Source organism: Danio rerio, chromosome 16 (genome assembly GCF_052040795.2).
Source record: "Danio rerio strain M-AB ecotype USA chromosome 16, GRCz13ab, whole genome shotgun sequence".
Classification (NCBI taxonomy): Eukaryota; Metazoa; Chordata; class Actinopteri; order Cypriniformes; family Danionidae; genus Danio; species Danio rerio.
Genome location: NC_141036.1, coordinates 42148375 through 42168013, shown reverse-complemented (window position 1 = coordinate 42168013; position 19639 = coordinate 42148375). Strand labels below are relative to the sequence as shown.

General features: G+C 37.0%; 2 protein-coding genes across 20 annotated transcripts in view; one reads left to right on the top strand and one right to left on the bottom strand.

The window, feature by feature from the left end:
- The first annotated feature begins 1226 nt into the window (after positions 1–1226).
- Positions 1227–19639, top strand: part of LOC141378260 (serine/threonine-protein kinase pim-2-like) — a 74052-nt gene continuing 55639 nt past the window's right edge. For 2 of the 9 annotated variants that reach the window (XR_015511822.1, XM_087287567.1), the window contains exons 1-3: positions 1227–1504; positions 4004–4050; positions 11785–11865. Coding sequence is in view for 1 of the 9 variants with exons in the window: in XM_087287565.1 (XP_087143691.1) it covers positions 1387–1504; positions 11785–11865 (199 nt within the window). In the remaining 8 variants the exon portion in view is untranslated. Of the gene's footprint in view, positions 1564–4003; positions 4051–11784; positions 11866–19639 lie in introns of all 9 variants that reach the window. The other 7 variants (XR_015511820.1, XM_087287565.1, XR_015511825.1 and 4 more) reach the window with 6 other exon arrangements.
- The window catches only part of LOC101885829 (uncharacterized), a 108589-nt gene continuing 103002 nt past the window's right edge, over positions 14053–19639 (bottom strand). For 8 of the 11 annotated variants that reach the window (XR_015511814.1, XR_015511815.1, XM_087287554.1 and 5 more), the window contains 3 exons: positions 19165–19552; positions 18258–18422; positions 14053–16453 (listed from right to left, as the gene is read on the bottom strand). Coding sequence is in view for 6 of the 11 variants with exons in the window: in XM_087287554.1 (XP_087143680.1) it covers positions 16356–16453; positions 18258–18422; positions 19165–19552 (651 nt within the window). In the remaining 5 variants the exon portion in view is untranslated. The remainder of the gene's footprint in view (positions 16454–18257; positions 18423–19164; positions 19553–19639) is intronic. The other 3 variants (XR_015511817.1, XR_015511816.1, XR_015511818.1) reach the window with 1 other exon arrangement.

The window sequence follows — 19639 nt, the reverse complement described above, 5'->3', positions numbered from 1 at the left end:
CTCACTGGATGTTTCAAGTGCCACAAGTTGATTTACAGATACACAGTATAATTAAGGATAAGAACAGGAGTCTGTCTAAAGATAATCTAGTAAGACGATATCTAAAACAAAAATATTTAAATTATACACAAATATATACAGATGGGTCTAAAAATCCAGACAATGGTTATACAGCAGCAGCTCTATATATTCCTAACAATAAACAAAATGTTTCAGTGAGGTTAAGTAATCATATATCAGTTTTCTCAACAGAATTAATGGCAATATCAATGGCAATACAGTGGGTGGAACAAAATCAGCTATCAAGAGTAGTGGTGTGCTCTGATTCATACTCAGCACTACATTGTTTGAATATGGGGACCTCAGAAACACGACAGGATCTACTAAATGAAATATTTCAAAACATAAATAAAATAAACCAAATAGGAGTAACAGTAAAATTTTTATGGATCCCTGCTCATGTAGGAGTAGAAGGAAATGAAATAGTAGATAAGATGGCAAAAACAGCATTGGGGAAAGATGAGGTGGATATTGAGATCCCGCTATCTAAAACAGAAATAAAATATATTATAAATAAATTAGTAAATAATCTTTGGCAAGAGGACTGGGATTCAGAATCAAAAGGAAGACATCTGTATAATATACAAAATAAAGTGGGGAAAGAAAGGAAAGTATATGGGAACAGGAAGGAAGACACAGTCATATCCAGACTTCGTATAGGTCATTCCAATTTAAACAGTTCACTATTCAAGATAGGGAAAAGGGAAACAGAATGCTGCAGACATTGTGGACAGATCGAAACCATAGAACATGTATTAATCAAGTGCACAAAATATAGAAGAGAGAGGGACCAGTTTAAAATAAAACTAAGAGATTTGGACATGACAGACATTACAATCACTAACATTTTTAAAAATGCTCAGAAAGAAACTAAGGTATATGATTATCTGCTATAATTCTTGAGGAGTACAGGGTTGTTTTACAGGATTTAATCGGAAAGAATTATATTTTGGTTATTTAGTTAGTTTTATTTAGATTTTTATTATGAATATTGTTTATTATTATTAATATACTATGAAAGGGTTTAAAAAAGGTGTTTTAAAAAAAGTTTTTTTTTTTTTTTTTTCTTCTTAGAGAATGTAGTAAGCCTTCCACTCATTGAAGTCTCACACTCCAACACAGTAGGTGGCGGTAATGCACCTCAAGCTGGTTTGCCACCCGCCATTAAACGAAAAAGAAGAAGAAGAAGAAGAAGACGGCTTTAGTTCCTTTAAACGGAGTTTTGGAGTATTTTTTGGGAGTATTTAATCTGTTGAAGGGAGAGTTTAGGGTCCAGACATAAAGTCAACAGTGTTCTGCTGTTTAAAGCGTACAATTCTTCACATTATGGGGCAGTTTCTTGTGTTTTGGTCGACCTTCCTGCTGATGTGCGTCGCGTTCAGTTTTTCTGAATCAGAATCAACAACAACACAACAACCTACAACTGCTCCACCTGTGCGCAAACGTACGTTTTCATCTGCATCTGCTTCCTTTATTTTTATCCCATATTTCTATTCCATTGAGGTAAAGTTGGTGTTATAGCCGCAAATTCGTTCATTGCCAACTTGTGACTCGCTCCCTATGTTGTTTACCATGATACGTTACTTTGAATATTCGGTCAAAATCACATACAAGTAACTTATGACTTGAAAACAACATTAGCTCTGTTTATTTGACTGTGAACAATGTTGTACTTTGATAGTCATTGACTGATAATAGGATTTCTCTATTTAGAATTAGCAAAGAATACTTTTCTGAAATTAAATTAAGGAGAAAATCTGAATGTGTTAATATAAAACGAACAATCTGCAGTCTAAAAGTGCTCGTAATGCACATACATATTAATAAATAGAGTATTATACATGTTTCTATTATTGTTCTTATTGTATGTGTATTTCTGTTATAACTTACATAATGTAAATATGTTCTTAATGTTAATGTTCTAATTTAACTTTTACATATTAAAATATATCTAACTTTCAAAGTCAAATTTGAGGGGCAGTAGTGTTTAGTCTTCAATATAAAATGCAAAAACTGTGTGTCTGTCTGTGTGTGTTTAAGTAATGTCACAGAAATATAAGCTCCATATTTTGGGAATTTTGGAAATTAAATTGTTTTGAAGGCCCTTGTTTTGTATTTTTAATTATATATTTCATTCTATCGTATATTTCTTCATCATATTTTCATTTTAAACTCATATAATCATATACAGTACGCCCTATTTGAAAATTAATATTTTTCAGGGAGTAAAGGTCATATTTTTATTGATATAAAGTTGGTTTTATATTCACACATTCAGACTTTCTGCTTAATATAATTTCAGAAAAGTATTATTTTCATGTCCTTAATAGTGAAATCATATTAGCAGCCAATGACTATCAAAATATAGCATTATTTACAGTGAATTGAATAGTGCTAATGTTGTTTAAGTCATGCTTGCATGCGATTTCATATCCAGTATTTAAAATATAGCGCAGTAAACAATATCTAGACTGTCTCACAAATTGTCACTGAATGAATGTGCCAATAAAAGACTATTTCACCTCAATTTCTTACTGTATGTTTGTATTTCTTTAATATATTTTTTAGTTTTTTAAATATATCTAACTTTTAAAGTTGTCATATATTTGAATGCCAGTATTGTTAGTCTTCACTATAAAAACACTAAAATTATGTGTGTGTTGAAATAATATCACAGAAATATAAGTTGCATATTTTGGGAACTTTGAAAATTAGTTTTTTTGAAGGCCAATTTTTAGTATTTGGGGTAAAGTTGGTTTTTATATTTGCACATTCAGACATTTATTCTTCTTAATAAGATTACAGAAAAGTAATGTTTGCAAATTGTAAGTAGTGAAATCATATTAGCAGCCAATGACTATTAAAATACAGTGCTAATGTTGCTTTCAAGTCATACATACATGTGATTTCAGATCCAATATTCAGTATAGCGCAGTCAACAATATTTGGACCGTCTCACAAGTTATCACTGAAAGAATGTGAGAATATAAAAGCAATGCCCTCAATATATTTACTCGGTTATTTTAATGAACACCCCAGTTTGAAAATGAATATTTTTATCCATTTCTCAGTGAATATAGGTCTTATATTTTTGTGCATTTGAACAAAACCGATTTAATATTTATTAAAATATTTTTGTAGTCATCAAACATCTTTAGAAATGTTTACATCTTTAGTTTTTTTGTCAGATTAGCTCTAGTTTTAGCTTCATTACTGTCTGATCTAATGTATGTGCACACAAATAATATTATAAAGCATTCATTTTCTTTTTGGCCCAGTCTCTTCATTAATCAGGGGTCGCCAGAGTGGAATGAATCACCAACTTATCCAGCATATGTTTTATGCAGCGCATACCGTTCACTGAATGCGTGTTTGTGTCTCTTTCTTAATGTTTTATGTATTGTGAGCATCAGGGTTATTAAAGTAAACTGAAACCATTTTGTTACTTGAAATAAATTAAACATTAACTGAAAAGTGTATATCAATATATAAACCTTTAACTTGCTTTATTGCCAAGGAATTTTAATTTAGTTTAACTTGATGCATTAACAAAATTAAAATAAGAAGCATAAAAACTATGTAGACATATAAAAATAATACTATAAATTCGAAACAAATAAACTTGACTAAACTAAAATAACACAGAAATCCAAAATTAAAAGCCATTTACCAAAATAAATAACATTGAAGTGTTTTAGCATTTATGTGAAGATCTTATAAACATTAAAATACTTTGGAGTAGTTTAATAATGCAGAAGATTTAAAAATAAACACAGAAACAAAAACATTTGAATATAAATTTTCTTCCTGGCTTTAGTATTAAATACATTTGTTTTCAGAACATCAAAACATGTTTCTGAACACACAGATCTCTTTATTGTCAGAGTGTTTTTATTGTTTGTGTTTTGTCTCTTCTCTTCATATACTTTATTTTTAACCCCAGCATGCAACACTCTGACTTCCTGTGAGACCTGCCTCGCCAACGTCTCGGTAAGAGTGCAAAAAACCACTCATTTACTGGTTATTAGCTGTTGTTGATGTTGACCAGTGTTTGTGTTTCTGTGCAGTGTTTGTGTGTGTGTCTGTGTGTCTGTGTGTGTGTTTCTCTGCTGTGAGTGTGTGTGTGTTTGTGTGTTTTTTACTCTGCTGTGAGTGTGTGTGTGTGTGTGTGTGTGTGTGTGTGTGTTTGTTTCTGTGATTGTGTGTATTATTATTATTGTTTAGTGTGTCTTTCTCCGCAGTTTCTGTGTGTGTATCATTGTTGATGATAATCAGTGTGTGTGTGTGTGTGTGTGTTTCTCTGCAGTATATGTGTGTATTATTATTATTGTTGATGATGATCAGTGTGTGTGTGTGTGTGTGTGTGTGTGTGTGTGTGTGTGTGAGTGAGAGAGAGAGTGTGTTTGTGTGTGTTTCTCTGCTGTATATGTGTGTATTATTATTATTGTTGATGATGATGATCAGTGTGTGTGTGTGTGTGTGTGTGTGTGTGAGAGAGAGTGTGTTTGTGTGTGTGTGTGTGTGTGTGTGTGTATTTCTCTGCTGTATATGTGTGTATTATTATTATTGTTGATGATGATCAGTGTGTGTGTGTGTGTGTTTCTCTGCAGTATATGTGTGTATTATTGTTGATGATGATCAGTGTGTGTGTGTGTGTGTGTGTGTGTGTTTCTCTGCAGTATATGTGTGTATTATTATTATTGTTGATGATGATCTCTGTGTGTGTGTGTGTGTGTGTGTGTTTGTGTGTGTGTGTTTCTCTGCAGTATATGTGTGTATTATTATTATTGTTGATGATGATCAGTGTGTTAGTGTGTATAGGGAGTTGATGAATTAAATTGGCTGTAGTGTGTGTGTGTGTGTGTGTGTGTGTGTGTGTGTGTGTGTTTGTGTGTGTGAGAATGAGTATGTATGGGCGTTTACCAATGATGGGTTGCAGCTGGAAGAGCATCCGCTGCGTAAAACATTTGCTGGAATAGTTGGCAGTTCATTCCGCAGTGGGGATCCCTGATTAATTAATGCACTAAGCCGAAAAGAAAATGAATGAATAAATGAACATCTCCCGTCTCCTTTTGTGACAGCTTACAGGCTTTCAGCTTTGAGTAGTGTTGTCATAATCAGGGTAAACCATGGTACATTTTCTGATGGTTAGTAATATCTTTTTAAATATCATTATCATTAAAAGCATAATTGCTTACCATGACTTTTTTAAAACTCACAGTAAATCCTGTAACATCGCGATTCGCTAATTGTGAAAGGCTGCACTGTAAATGCATATTTTTATATAGACGGTTACTGTAATATACTGTATATTCATATATACAGTGCAGTTAAAGGGACAGTTCACCAAAACTCAAAATTCCGTCATCATATACTCAATTTCTTTCTTCTGTTAAAAACAAATAAGATATTTTGAAGAATGTTGGAAACCTGTAACCGTTGCTTAACTCTAAAAAATCATCTGTGTAAATATTATTATTTTTTTCTGAAGAAAATGCATCTTTATTTACAATGCACAGTTATGTTACGTAAAGTGGGATGCACTTTGTCTTCCTTTTTTTAAAGAATACTTTGTAATTGAATAAATACATATACAGTTGCAATCAGAATTATTAACCCACCTGAATTATAAGTCCCCTGGTTTATTTTTCCCAAGTTTCAAAATTCGGAGAGCAAATATTTATCAACATTTCTAATCATAATAATTGTAATAACTCATCTCTAATAACTGATCTATTTTCTCTTTGTCATGATGACAGTAAATAATATTAGACTAGATATTCTTCAAGACTCTTCTATACAGCTTAAAGTGACATTTAAAGGCTTCTCTAGGGTAATTAGGGTTAACTAGGCAGGTTAGGGTAATTAGGCAAGTTATTGTATAACGAGGGTTTGTTCTGTAGACTATCGAAAACAAATATAGCTTAAAGGGGCTAATAATATTGACCTTAAAATGTTTTTTTAAAAATTAAAAACTGCTTTTATTCTCGCCGAAATAAAACAAATAAGACTTTCTCCAGAAGAACAAATATTATCAGATATACAGTGAAAATTTCCTTGCTCTGTTAAACATTATTTGGGAAATATTTAAAAAAATGAAAAAATCAAATAATAATTGTAATTATTAATATTAAAAGTTGAATAATTCTGATCACAACTGTATATATATTTTAGAGTTGTTATATGATGTTTCATCATGTCTATCTGCTAAACCACACATGCACGCAATGATAATTTCCCATCTGTCATGCTGCATTACATATACGTATGCGTATAGTTTCCATATAAAAACAAGCAATTATAACGATGGATTTTTAGCTTATTTGATGACATCATTGCTCTGTTTTACATGCATGACCTTCTGATAGTTGCACTGATTTTACTGATCTTAAATTTGTTTATTAATGTTTGAATAATCTTGAGGCGTCACGGTGGCGCAGTAAGTAGTGCTGTCGCCTCACAGCAAGAAGGTCACTGGTTCGAGCCTCGGCTGGGTCAGTTGGCATTTCTGTGTGGAGTTTGCATGTTCTCCCCGTGTTGCCGTGGGTTCCCTCCGGGTGTTCCGGTTTCCAGGTACAGGTGAATTGGGAAAGCTAAAATTGCAATAGTATCTGGATGCAGCCTTTATGATGCGAGCTGAGATTGCATCACTCAGTGATGCAACGTCAGACACAATGCACTCAAATGGAACTAGTGATGTCACTGTGAGGGGTAGGGTAAAGGGTGAGGTTAGGTGAACCAATTAAAAGCATTGGATGCAGCTCAGATTGCACTGCACCAGGTCTGCATCCAGACCCCTCTTTAAAATTGTCCTTATACAAGTGTGAATGAGAGTGTATGTGTGTTCCCCAGAGATGGGTTGCAGCTGGAAGGGAATCCGCTGCGTAAAACATATGCTAGATAGGTTGGCGTTCCGCTGTGGCAACCCCTGATTAATAAAGGCGCTAAGCCAAAAAGAAAATGAATGAATGAATAATCATGTAGTATTGCTGTTTTCTGAGCTGATAAAATGATTAAGCATTCTTCACTGTGAAGGGAAAAAATTCTGAAATTTGCACGTCTACAATGAGAAAATAATGTAAATGTTTTATTAGAGTTACAAACAAAACAGCAGTGCCTAAATTAAAGTTTAAAGTTCAAATTAAAGTCTTCCTGGAGGTTTCCACACACTTATTCACACAAAACAGGATCTTTTTTGATTGTTTGTTTGATTGATTGTTTTCTTTTCAATTATCAGTCTTTTTTCTTGCTACCTCGTAATGTTTTCTTTCAAGGTTTCCACAGAATTATGCACAAAAAACAAGGAAGTCTATATTGGGTTGATAGATGTTTTTCAATAAAGGATCTAAAGATATATTTGACACTTTTAACATGTTTTCTAATGCATCTAAATTTTTGTTTAAATTTAGATTTTTGTTTACATAATTTTACATGGGCAGCACAATCGCTTGACTGCAAGAAGGTCGCTGGTTCAAGCCCCTGCTGGGTCAGTTGGCATTTCTGAGTGGAGTTAGCATGTTCTCTCTGTGTTGGCGTGGGTTTCCTCTGGTTCCTCTAGTTTCCCCCACAAGTCCAAAAAAACATACGGAATAGGTGAATTGGGTAGGCTAAATTGTTTATTATAAGCTAATATTTATTATATTAATAATGTATCATTATATAAAATATCATATTATATGGGCATCACAGTGGCACAGTGGGTAGCACAATCGCCTCAGAACAAGAAGGTCGCTGGTTCGAGCCTCGTTTGGGTCAGTGGGGATTTCTGTGTGGACTTTGCATGTTCTCCCCTCGTTGCCGTGGGTTTCCTCCAGGTACTCTATAGGTGAATTGAGTTAGTTAAATTGTCCGTAGTGTGTGTGTGTGTGTGTGTGTGTGTGTGTGTGTGTGTGTGTGTGTGTGTGTGTGTGTGTGTGTGTGTGTGAATAAGTGTGTAAATAAGTGTTTCCAAGTGATGGGTTGAAGCTGGAAGGGCATCCGCTGTGTAAAACATATGCTGAATAAGTTGACGGTTCATTCCGCTGTGGCGACCCCGGATTATTAAAGGGACTAAGCCGAAAAGAAAATGAATGAATGAATGAATGAATTAATGATTTTACATTTAAATTTCATCAGTACAGAACTGAAGCCACGGCCTCTGCATTGCAAGCCCAGTAATCTATTGTTGATCATAAAAACTGAGCACTTTAATGTATTTTTGTATTATTCAGCTCAGCATCTTAAGTTAAATGCAAAGTTCAGCATGTGCTCAGGGAACGTCTGACTCACGCTCACATTTTAACCCATTTCCTCTCCAAACGCTTCCTCATCCTCAAGTTTTTTGCTCGTCTGAACATCCACACTGTCCTTCTGTTCAGACAAATAAACACAACAGTGCAAAAAAATCCACATGACATGATAGAAAACACTGCAGAGCTGTCTTTTTTTATGCAAAAAATAAATTACAAAGCAAAATAATATTAAAAAACACCAGAATTATATAATTAAATATGCTGCTTTCTATTCTGACTGGAAGAAAATGAATTGACTGCCTCATTTCTCCATTGAAAATCACTTAGAATGAGCTTAATATTCTAATTGTTATTTCTGTGCAACCTAAACATAACTTACATAACCTGAACAGAACCAATATATGAAAGCCTGAACATACTCTTAACATAACCAAATACATAAACTAGACATAACCTTAAACATAACCAATAGATAACCTAGGGTTACCACTTTTGATAGAAAAAAAAATAAGGGACGCATACTGCTTGGGGGCTAGATCGCTTGGGGGCCTAGACCAGGGGTTTTCAAACTTTTTCAGCTGAGGGCCCCTTTGTGTAGGGCGAATTCTTTCGGGGACCCCCAAAAAATAAATATCACGCCACCCCTTCAAATTAACAACTGTACTTAATTTTCTAAAATTGTATTATTCAATACATTTATATTATTATATATTATTCAATAAATGTATATTATTCACTATCTGGATTAATTTTTGTAAGATGTCAGTTGAGTTGACATGGTTTCAGTGCTTCAGTCTATTGATCAAATCTTCATGCGCAGTGTTCATTGTGGTCTGCTCTCACTGGATTCCATCAAGCCATATTTTGTGTACGAGTCGTCACTTTACAGTTTTTTATGCCATTTTTATGCTTTTTTTCTGCCTATGCACAGCTAGACTCTTCTGTATTTACCCTTACAGCTGAGAGTCTAAATGTATCTAAAGATTTAAAGCTTTGAAGGTGTAAAGAGTTTTGTCATTCATCAGCCTGTTAACAGTTAACTGTACTGTTGTAACCAGCAATACTACAATGGAGGCTGTAGTGGTTCAGTGTGTTTTGTTTATTTTTATTCCTTTTATTTGTGCACATCATAATTTACTCAGGTCGACAATCCTGACTTACACTGATAAAAAATAATTTCCTAAATGCAATCTAGAATTGGGTATTCAAGTTCAAAGAGCCACAAGTTTTACTTTGCTTAATTTTAGAAGCTTTGCTGACTTTAAAATGTTCATACCAGTTTGTTCTATTAATAATAATACTGAACATTACATTTAAATTACTCAAATGAATATGGGAAAAAGTGGAACAGCTTGAAAAAAATGCATTTATATTCAGAGTATTAAAATTTGATCAGATATGTTGAGCTCCATTAAATACAGAGATCACTAATACATTTTAATATTTAATAATTAATTAGCCCTATAACATAACACAAACAGATACATTATAATTTTTATAGGCTATAGTGGTTTTATTCAGGGTGTATACAATTTAGTTTTTTTTTAATCATCCAGTTATGAACCAATGTGAGTAAGAGGTTCACTGCAGAGCTCATCCAGCTGTCATTAGTGTAACAGGAGTGAAACTCTTAGAACTCGCTGATGTGATGACAGCTCCATTCATTGTTATTGCAGCACTTTTTGCTTTACAATTTTAATGTTTGTTTGCCATGCTGCAAAGAGGACCGTCTGATATTTGTACAATGCAAAGTGTAAAGCCTGTGGCACTGTGGACGAGGTGCAATGTTGTGCCGTGTCTTTAAAATGATATTTGTTCCCCATGAGTGAAGCCTGCGCAGAGAGGCGCTTGCTCCGCAGCACCCAGCTGATCGATTACTTAGGAACGCAAGCCATAAACAGGGTAGTGCTTTCAGCCTCCGATAATGTTCTTATTGATCATGTATTTTAACTGAAATATTGTCAGTAAATAGACCTGAGCATTCATTTAGTTGTTTAGCGTAAAAGAGGTAAGCGTAAGTGAAAGGTAAACGCTGTCAGGTGCAGCAGACAAGCGCCAAAAATAACAGGAAGTGCCCGGCCAGAAGCGCTTATTCAATAAAAGTCCCCGTGCGCAGAGGCGGGCCGCTGTGCTTTTTTTCCTGTTTCACGAAAGTGTCAACTGCATTTAAATGACATAAGCATAAAGCTTAATTTTTGCAGTACTTTTGAGCTCAAATTATTATAAAAAATATATTAACCTTCAGGATGATGCGGGACACAAAATTCAACCATGTGGGCCCATTGATTACCCCTTATCTAAAATTTTTGCGGCCCCCCTAGCGCCATCTGGTGGCCCCCCAGGGGACCGCGGCCCCCAGTTTGAAGACCCCTGGCCTAGACCACAGTGATCACAGGCCCAATAGCATGTCAGTGGTGGTAAATCACAATTTAAAATATGTTTTCAGGAAAGTATGAACACTTGAACATTAAAAAAGCTGTCTTTTATTGAAATCTGTGTAAACAGACGCAGTCAGTCTTTCTCTTTTACAGCTCTGCAGCACTGATATAGCTGATGTTATGCTTAATAGTGATAACTAGCGATAACTCAGCTGCTGTAACTGTATGCCAATGCAAAACCCGGCACGTTTAAGGTTTGTTTTCTTGCAGAGTGATATCCGATATAAAGTGGGTCCCAGATTGTAAAAGAAGCACTGCATTAAATGACATTTTCCCGCCATTTATGAGCGTTTATTTTACCCCAGTATATACAATGGAGCTTCTGCGCTAGCCAGCCGATTCTGACGGGCGCGTGCGAGTAAACGACTTTTTATCTCGTTTTACGCTTGAGCAACTAATGAATGCCAACGTTTATTTAACTGAATGTATTTTAATTACATTACAACATTGATGCTGTAAAAAAAAAACTTAAAAAATGGACCCGGAAGCCGCTCCGCGTGACGTCACACTTAACAAGCGGATAAGAGTGTAGTAGAAAAGCGTCAGTAAAGATTTGAATACTGGAAAACTATTTAAACAACATTTTCCACGTTATATTTTATCAGGAACAACAATGTGAACTTTATTAAAGATGTGTTTGGCCATTAATTTCTGAATGAAAAATTATCCCGCTGCCGAGGATGACGTGAGAAGATGATTGACAGGTCTCGTAACTAGGCAACATAACGGTCCGTTAAAGAGGAATAACGGTAGTTTGTCCTAAAGCTTGCGTTACACACTCAAAAGTACGGTTTCTTTAAGTAAGTTCATACTGTTGGATGTCGTATAATAACGTTTGGTTTTACCTTATCTGGGACGTGTTTTTCTCTCACTTCTTGACCGGAATAATCACGATGATCCTCGGTGACGGTAGCTGTTCAGAGCCGAGTACTCGCGAGAGTCTCAACGGCGGCCAATAACGGAATATTGGATAAATCTAGCGAACAAAGCAGTGATTTGATACTCCAAGAGGACATTTCTGCGATTATTGACACAGTTCTCTTGTCTACTGACAGTGAAATGTCTGCTTACTCAAAGATGCACATCTTCCTTCCACCTTTGGAACTTCCGGTCACCAATCTCCATCTCGACAACAGGTAAGCACTTTTTAATTAACACAGGTTAAGAGCACAGAATCTATGGTTAAATATGTTATATTAGATTCTATGCTCTTTGGCAAATCGGTGATGATTTATGTCAAGAGGGAAGTTGTTACATCACTTGTTTCTAGAAACCCATATTAGAAATTGGTTATGTCACCACATACTTTTGAAGAGCCTCCATTTTACCCATCCATCTGAAAATGAGTATGTTCCTCCATTTCTCAGTGTATATTGGCTGTGTAATTAGGTGCATTTTAAGAAAATAGATTTATTAAACAGATATATGTTACAATAATATTTTAGTCACTGAACATTTAGACAATGAAAAGATAATACAATTAAATTCAAGCAAACTATTGCAAAAATATGCAAATATTCGCTTGATTTTTCCTCTTTTTAAAATTAGTATTAAATATTTTTATCCAAAGAAGAAAGACACATATTGTTGAATCTAAGTTATTATAGGCAAGTTAGAGAATATTTCATATATGTTGTAGTAAGTTACTTTAGTCAGGCCCGTAGCCAGCCTGGTGAAAGAGGTGGTTGCTTTTCCCAAAAAAGTGAACCTTTTTGCAGTTATTCGCCTCATTTTCTATTTATTTATTAGGCTTAAATACTGCATTTTGAGACATTTTCAGCACTGTTTATTGCTGGATTAGCTTGTCGGATGGTCGTTATACCACACTCTTTGATGTGTAAAAATATTTCCAAAAGATTTAAATAACGAAATATAAATAAAAAAGAAAAGATTTTTAAAATACAAATTTATTACATTTTATGTCATTAGCAAAAAAAGATCTGTTAAAGTTTTAAATTATTGGCCTAATGTCATTTATTAGGCAAATATCCTGAGCAGCACATTCAACTTTTCTCAGTCAGAGTTTGAGAGGGGTCTGGATGCAGACCTGGTGCTGTGCAATCTGAGCTGCATCCAATGCTATTTAATGTGCTCACCTAACCCCACCCGTCACTGTGACGTCACTCACTCCATTTAGTGCACTCACTGTGTCTGACATTGCATCGCTGATTGATGCAATCTCAGCTTGCATCATAAAGGCTGCATCCAGATAACATTGCAGAATTTGGCCATTTGAATATTGAATAATTAAAACATCATTAATTTATTTTCTTTTCAGCTTAGTCCCTTTATTAACCTTCCAGGTGCAACCCATCACTGGGAAACACCCATCACACTAATACACTACGGCCAATTTAGCTTACCAAATTCACCTGTACCGCATGTGTTTGGACTTGTGGGGGAAACCAGAGCACTTGGAGGAAACCCACTCGAACACAGGGAGAACATGCAAACTCCACACAGAAACGCCATCTGACCCACCCGAGGCTCAAACCGGCGACCGTCTTGAGGCAAGACATGTGGTACAGCTGAATTGGGTAAGCTAAAATTGTCCATAGTGTACGAGTGTGAATGAGAGTATATGGGTGCTTTCCAGTGATGGGTTGCAGCTGGGAGGGCATCTGCCGCGTAAAACGTGCTTGATAAGTTGGGGGTTCATTCCACTGCGGCGACCCAGATCAACAAATCTCGAAAATAAAATAAATGAATGAATAAAGTAGAGCAGGGGTGTCCAAACTCGGCCCTGGAGGGCCAGTGTCCAGAAGAGTTTAGCTCCAACCCTATTCAGACACACCTGAACAGCTAATTAAGCTCTTACTAGATATACTAGAAACTTCCTGGCAAGTTTGTTGAAGCAAGTTGGAGATAAACTCTCCAGGACACCGGCCCTCCAGGACCGAGCTTTTGTAAAATATTGTACATTTGAAAATGCATGAATAACAACAATAGCCAAATTATTATAATTAACTTTAATATGGGCCACTTTTGCTGCTTCACACTTTTTTCTATCGTTCATTTTTTTTCTTTCTAGAATAAGGTCCAAGACTTCTAAAAGTTACTTGTGAAATGTTTTCTCTATTTAACAACAGTACAGGTCAGTGGTGAAAGATGACTTCACTTATGTCAGATTCCGCTTGGACTTAAAGCCTTTGATAGGTTAAACGTTACATGACGCATCAGTATTGTTCTATAAAGGCTAAACTAAGTCTGCAGTCTGTAAAACAGATCTTCTCTGTGTTGTTTTGTGTTGTGTTCACACTTATTGTCAGATCAACACACAGATAAAGTAGTTCAGGCATGTTTTGAGAGCATTACAGTCCAAATCAAATCAAATCACTTTTATTGTCACATCATCAGCAGCAGTGTGCTATGATGAGTGGAAAGCTTAGGTGCTGGCTCCAGACTGTACAAAATACAGATAGTGCAAATAAAATGACAGTGCAAAACACAAACAGTGCAAATACAACAGCATACTAAATAAAACAAAAAACAAAAAAAAAAAACAGCATAATGTGAAATTGACAGCGATATGTACAATAAACATGCCGTATCATACGGTGAAGGATTTGACTTGTGTTAATGCAAGGAGCCGGTGTGATGAACAAAGAGCAGGAGTCAGAGATACAGTTTATTGAAGACAATAGTTTACAGTTTGATCAGCAGAAAACAGCTTCAACACACTCCATGGGGTTCGCAGGCCGCTCTGCGTACAGTCTCAATTTCACAGAAATGATAGAAGAGCAGCACACATGTGGTCAGTGACCAAATCAGATCATCAGGAATTCATACTTCCATTGTTTTTTGACATGATGCTGTTTTCCGCTTCTGCTTTCCACATTGTGCACTTCCTCCTGCGAGTGTCGCAGTCAGAGCTGCATGCAAATGAGGGCCGGCTGAAGCCTCCCCATTGGCCCATTAGCTCTAGATTGACAGCTTCCTTCTCCAGCCAATCAGGCGAGGAGAAAAGCTGACGTCACTCTAATGATGGTCGATACGCACAGGCGAGGACAGAGAAGTGTATAATAATTACCAATCGCTCTTAAATAACAATCTGCAGTGATCACACAACAGTGACAGAGAAGAAGAAAGAGGAGAGACTAAAACTAAACATAAAGCAAAAAATAATTAACCCATAACCCAACCATAAACCAACCCTAACCAAAACCTAACCCAACCATAACCCTAACCCAACCATAACCCTAACAAACATCCTAACCATAACCTAACCCTAACCTAACTCTAAAAACAAAAAATCAGGTGTTTAGAGGGAACTGGGAAAGAAAGAAAGAAAGAAAGAAAACAGAAAGAAAGAGGTGAGGTCTGTCCTCATTAGTAAAGATGATTACTCCTCTATGTTGAGTATGTCTAACCCTAAACCCTAACCCTGACTGATTATCCTTCATTAATGAACACGTTTAACTATCAAACCTTTAACTATCACTAACTTCCTCCAATATTTACTGATGTTTCATCAATGAGGACCAAAGATTTTCTCCAAACAAGCACAGGATTTCCAGCACATAATCTAAAGAACACGAGCAGAAATAAACTAAACATCATCAATAATAAGCTGATTAATATCAATAAACATCTATTAAAGTCATACTCTAAACTACACTTGTGTCCGTAACTAATCTCTAAATGTCCCAGTCTTGACTAAAGCGCTGTTATTTAGCAAACCCTGCTGTTCAAAATGTCTCCATTAAACCCCTTCAGCTACTGGTTTATGTTAAAGCTCATTTGCAGAAATCCAGCGCTCGCTTGGAGAACAAGTGAGAAGAAGAAGAAAGCAGAAAGGTGTGAGCAGCAGCACTAGAAATAATCCTCATCAGATCTGACAAATCCACAGCTGGGCTAAAATCTGTCTGTGGCAGGAGGCTCTTATATCTAGCGTATCGGCCCATATAATCCTGCCCCGTCAGCGCCATCTACACCACCCTAGCCTATCTCTGTTAAAGAGAAAACGCCTTCAAAACCGGCCCGCGACGCCCCTGTTATATGCGCTTATCTCACTTAAACCTGCCTAAAGTCCCGTTAGAGCTACGAGCACTGTCTAATCTAGGCTTCCTGTCTTTATAAAGTATTGACACACTACAGTAATGATATGCAGACTTTATCTTTCACTATTACTCCTACAGCTAGAGAAATAAAGCACACCAGTATGCTAATAAATCCAGCAGTTTGATTGATTCATCTGTGACTATTTCCCTTAATATGACTATTTACTCTACAGTCGGTGCTAACCCAGTTCATATAAAACACGACGTCCTGTCTAAACGTCAATCAACCTGCTTTCCTTATTTCAACTATTAATGCTGTCCTGCCGCAGACACATTCTACCCCAGCTGAGGATTAGCGCTAACACTCAATCTCCCTCGTCGCCTGTGCGCATCGGCCGCCATTAGACTGACATCAGCTTCCTTCCTCACCTGATTGGCTGGAGGAGGAGCTGTCGGTCTAGAGCTGGTGGACCAATAGGGATGCTTCAACCGGCCCTCATTTACATGCAACTCAGACTACAACCCTCGCAGGAGGAAGTGCAGCATTTGGGAAGCAGAAGCGGAAAACAACAAATGACAAACATCAAACATGGAAGAATGAAACCGTTTCCTGCTGATGATGGCCTCTACGTCATGCTGAACCACTTGTGCTCCAAAATCTCCTCTAAAACAGGTCCAGTTTCAGGACGGAAACCGATCACCCACTTAAACAGATCCCGGCAATCTGTGGAAATATTAAAAAGAGATTATGTTAGTCATGGATGCTCTTGATGATGATACAGCACAGAGATTTATTCAGTGTTCTGGTGAAATTCTTGATTCTGATTGGCTGGAATGAAATCATTAAATCCAGTTTCAGTCAGTCATAATCAGTTCTAGATGAATGCGCCACACGCAAACATTAGCCTTAACCATAGCAACTCGGTAACCATCGCTGAAGCTTTCATTGGATGTGTGCTTTATCTGGAGCCAACGAGGATCAACCAAGTCGCAAATACGGTCAGAAATGGATGAGGTAGCTAACACATGTTACTATGAGCTATAATATCAAATACATGACAGAGTCAGAGATTCAGTCAAATCTGCTGCAATAGTACTTTAACTTGTCTTAAGCCCCTTTCACACAGTAATACCAGTAAATATCCAGAAAATTACTGGAACGACTTTGCCGGTAAATAAAAAAGAAAAACACTGTTGACAAAGGCAATGATGTTCTGGAATTTTTCCCATAAAGAATATTCACACATCAATTCCAAAATACCGGTAAATTCTGACATCATTCACCGGAAATAAGCTCTAAACGGCAGCGCTTGTGTTTGTACACAGAGAAGCGGTCGGGCTTTTGTTGATGGCTTCACATTTATTTAAAGCTTTAGCATTCATGCAGCTGCTTTGTCCCAGAGACATCCAAAGCAGAAGCACGAACAGCAGCTTCGTGTTTACACATTTGACGACATTACAAATTCTGTGGATGGACGAGTATTGTGAACAACTTTGATGAAAACATATAGAGGAACACTTTTGTATGTTGAGATGTACATAATATGTGTGCTGGCGCTCACCAGCTGCTTTACATGCACACATCACGCAACTTAAGCGGAGCTTGAAGGTAAACAAACAGCGGCTAATATAAGCATTTTATCAATAATTATTTACACAGTTCAGGGCTTGACAATAAGGACTGCCCAATGGCCTGCAATGGCCTGGAGCCAGCCTGCGATACGCTCGGGCCAGTGAACAGAATGGTTACTGGCCGATCAAGCCAGTGCTGCCTTGTCATAAAAGTTTGGCTGTGACCGTCTGTCAAGTGCATGCAAGTACAATCTTAGGGTGCTTTCACACATAAACGTTTGTTACGGAATCTGTCTCGTTTCCCTCGTTTGTGCGGTTTGTTTGGCATAAGTGAATCCAGCAATCGCACTCGGAACCGCGCCTAATCAATCGGTCCAAGATTGCCTGAATGAGGTGTTCTCTGTTCGATTGAGTGGATCGATTGTAGTGAGAAAACAAAGCGATCCAACAAGCTAACGAACCACGCTATATCACAGTGTCTTATGATTGTGTAATAGCCATACATTCGGTTTAACGAAGAATGATGAGCGGGATGAGATGTCATTCCTACCGGCAAATGTGCGTTTCATGTCTAATATGAAAGTAAAAACATGCTGAAATATTACCGAGAGCAGTTTATCCAGTAGGAAAAGTTACCATCTGATAAATTTTCCATATTTTAATCTTATAATATGTTCTATTAGGCCTGTTGTTTTGTTCATTTCCGCATTGACAGCTCGAAAGAAAGATCAACACTGATCTACCTCATGATCTGATGCAGTCTCGGTTCATCTGTTATCTCTCTCTATAATTTAAGCCTATAATGCAGAATTCTAGTCAACGTTTCTTTAATAGATTGATTAATTTAATAGATGGATAGATTTTTTTTGGCAATAAAACTAATTCTGATGTCACTCGATATTAAAGTGAGAGCATTCACTGAGAGCTTCTGTCACTGTGTAGTGTTGTTTTCTCACCTGCTGACAAACTGGGGTGACATCGTGGACGTCCATATCTGGAGAAACAGCGATATCCATTGACCATATGTGACAGCACTCGTACAACATCACTGACATACGAATGGATAGCACAAAAAAGATATGTGAAGTGTTCCCCCTCCTTTTTACGGTATCTCGTTACTCCTGCAAAAGAGAGATTTTCATGTTAGTAATTCACAATATGTTTGCCCTCCTGACATCAGCATACATGCACAGGAGGTTACAGATGAAGGGTCAGTTCACCCAAAAATGTCATTCTCTTATTAATAACTCAGCCTCATGTCGTCCTAAACCCCTGAGACTTTCATTCAGCTTCTGAACACAAATGAAGATGTTTTAGAAGAAACGCGAGAGCTCTCTAACCATATATGCCTTCAGTGGTTCAACTGGAAATCATGACTTTATTGAACAGTTTCTTGTCCTCAGTGTCAGTATATTGCGCGCACTCAGAAGAGCTCTGTGCGGTGGCGTACACCGCTGATGACCTCCTCTAATTTGAAGAAAGCACAGGCGCATCCGAGATGATACATCAGCAGTGCAACTGAGAGCAACATGCGTGAAAGCCTCAGAGCTGTCCTGAACGTGCGCAATATACTGACACTGAGGGTGAGAACCTGTTCACTGAAGTCTTTATTTAAAAGTATTCTCAGAGTCTGATAATGCTCTGATTGATCTACTGAAGGCATACGGTCTGTTTTGAGGATGCTTTGGGTCCTTTTATAGACCCTTGCTGTCTATGGAGCTCTCAGATTTCATCTAAAATATCTTCATTTGTGTTCAGGGCTCTCAGGGGTTCAGGTCGACATGAGAGTTATTCATTACTAAAACTATCTTCATTTTTGTGTGAACTTTCCCTTTAATAAGCAGCACTAAAAAGCCAACTCACCCAGATAGGGGGATCTCCAGTAGGTTTTTGGAATAAAAAAACTGTAGCCAAAATCAATCAGCTTGAGCTGCAGGGTCTTTGGATTGACCAGGATGTTTTCTAGATGTATGTCATCATGGTGTATGCCATGTTCAAGGCAGCGCTGTGCAGCAATAATGAGCTGCATGATCAGCTGCCGGGCAACACTCTCGCTCAAGCGGCCATTGTTCTTCCTGATGAACTTCCCCAAGGTTATGTACGAGGACGCGTACTCCATGACCAGGTAGTGTTTCCTTCCCTCCACGGCGTACTCGTACAGCTCTATGACGTGCGGGCAGAGCGGAGGTTCCTTGAGAAACATCATATGACGTGCTTCTGGGATCACATATATAGTAGATGTATTTGTCCACTAGAGAAAAAACAAGTCAGGAAAAGGTTAGATGTGAATGTCTTATATATAAATGACATTGTTATGTGTCTATAGCTGTGTTTCCAT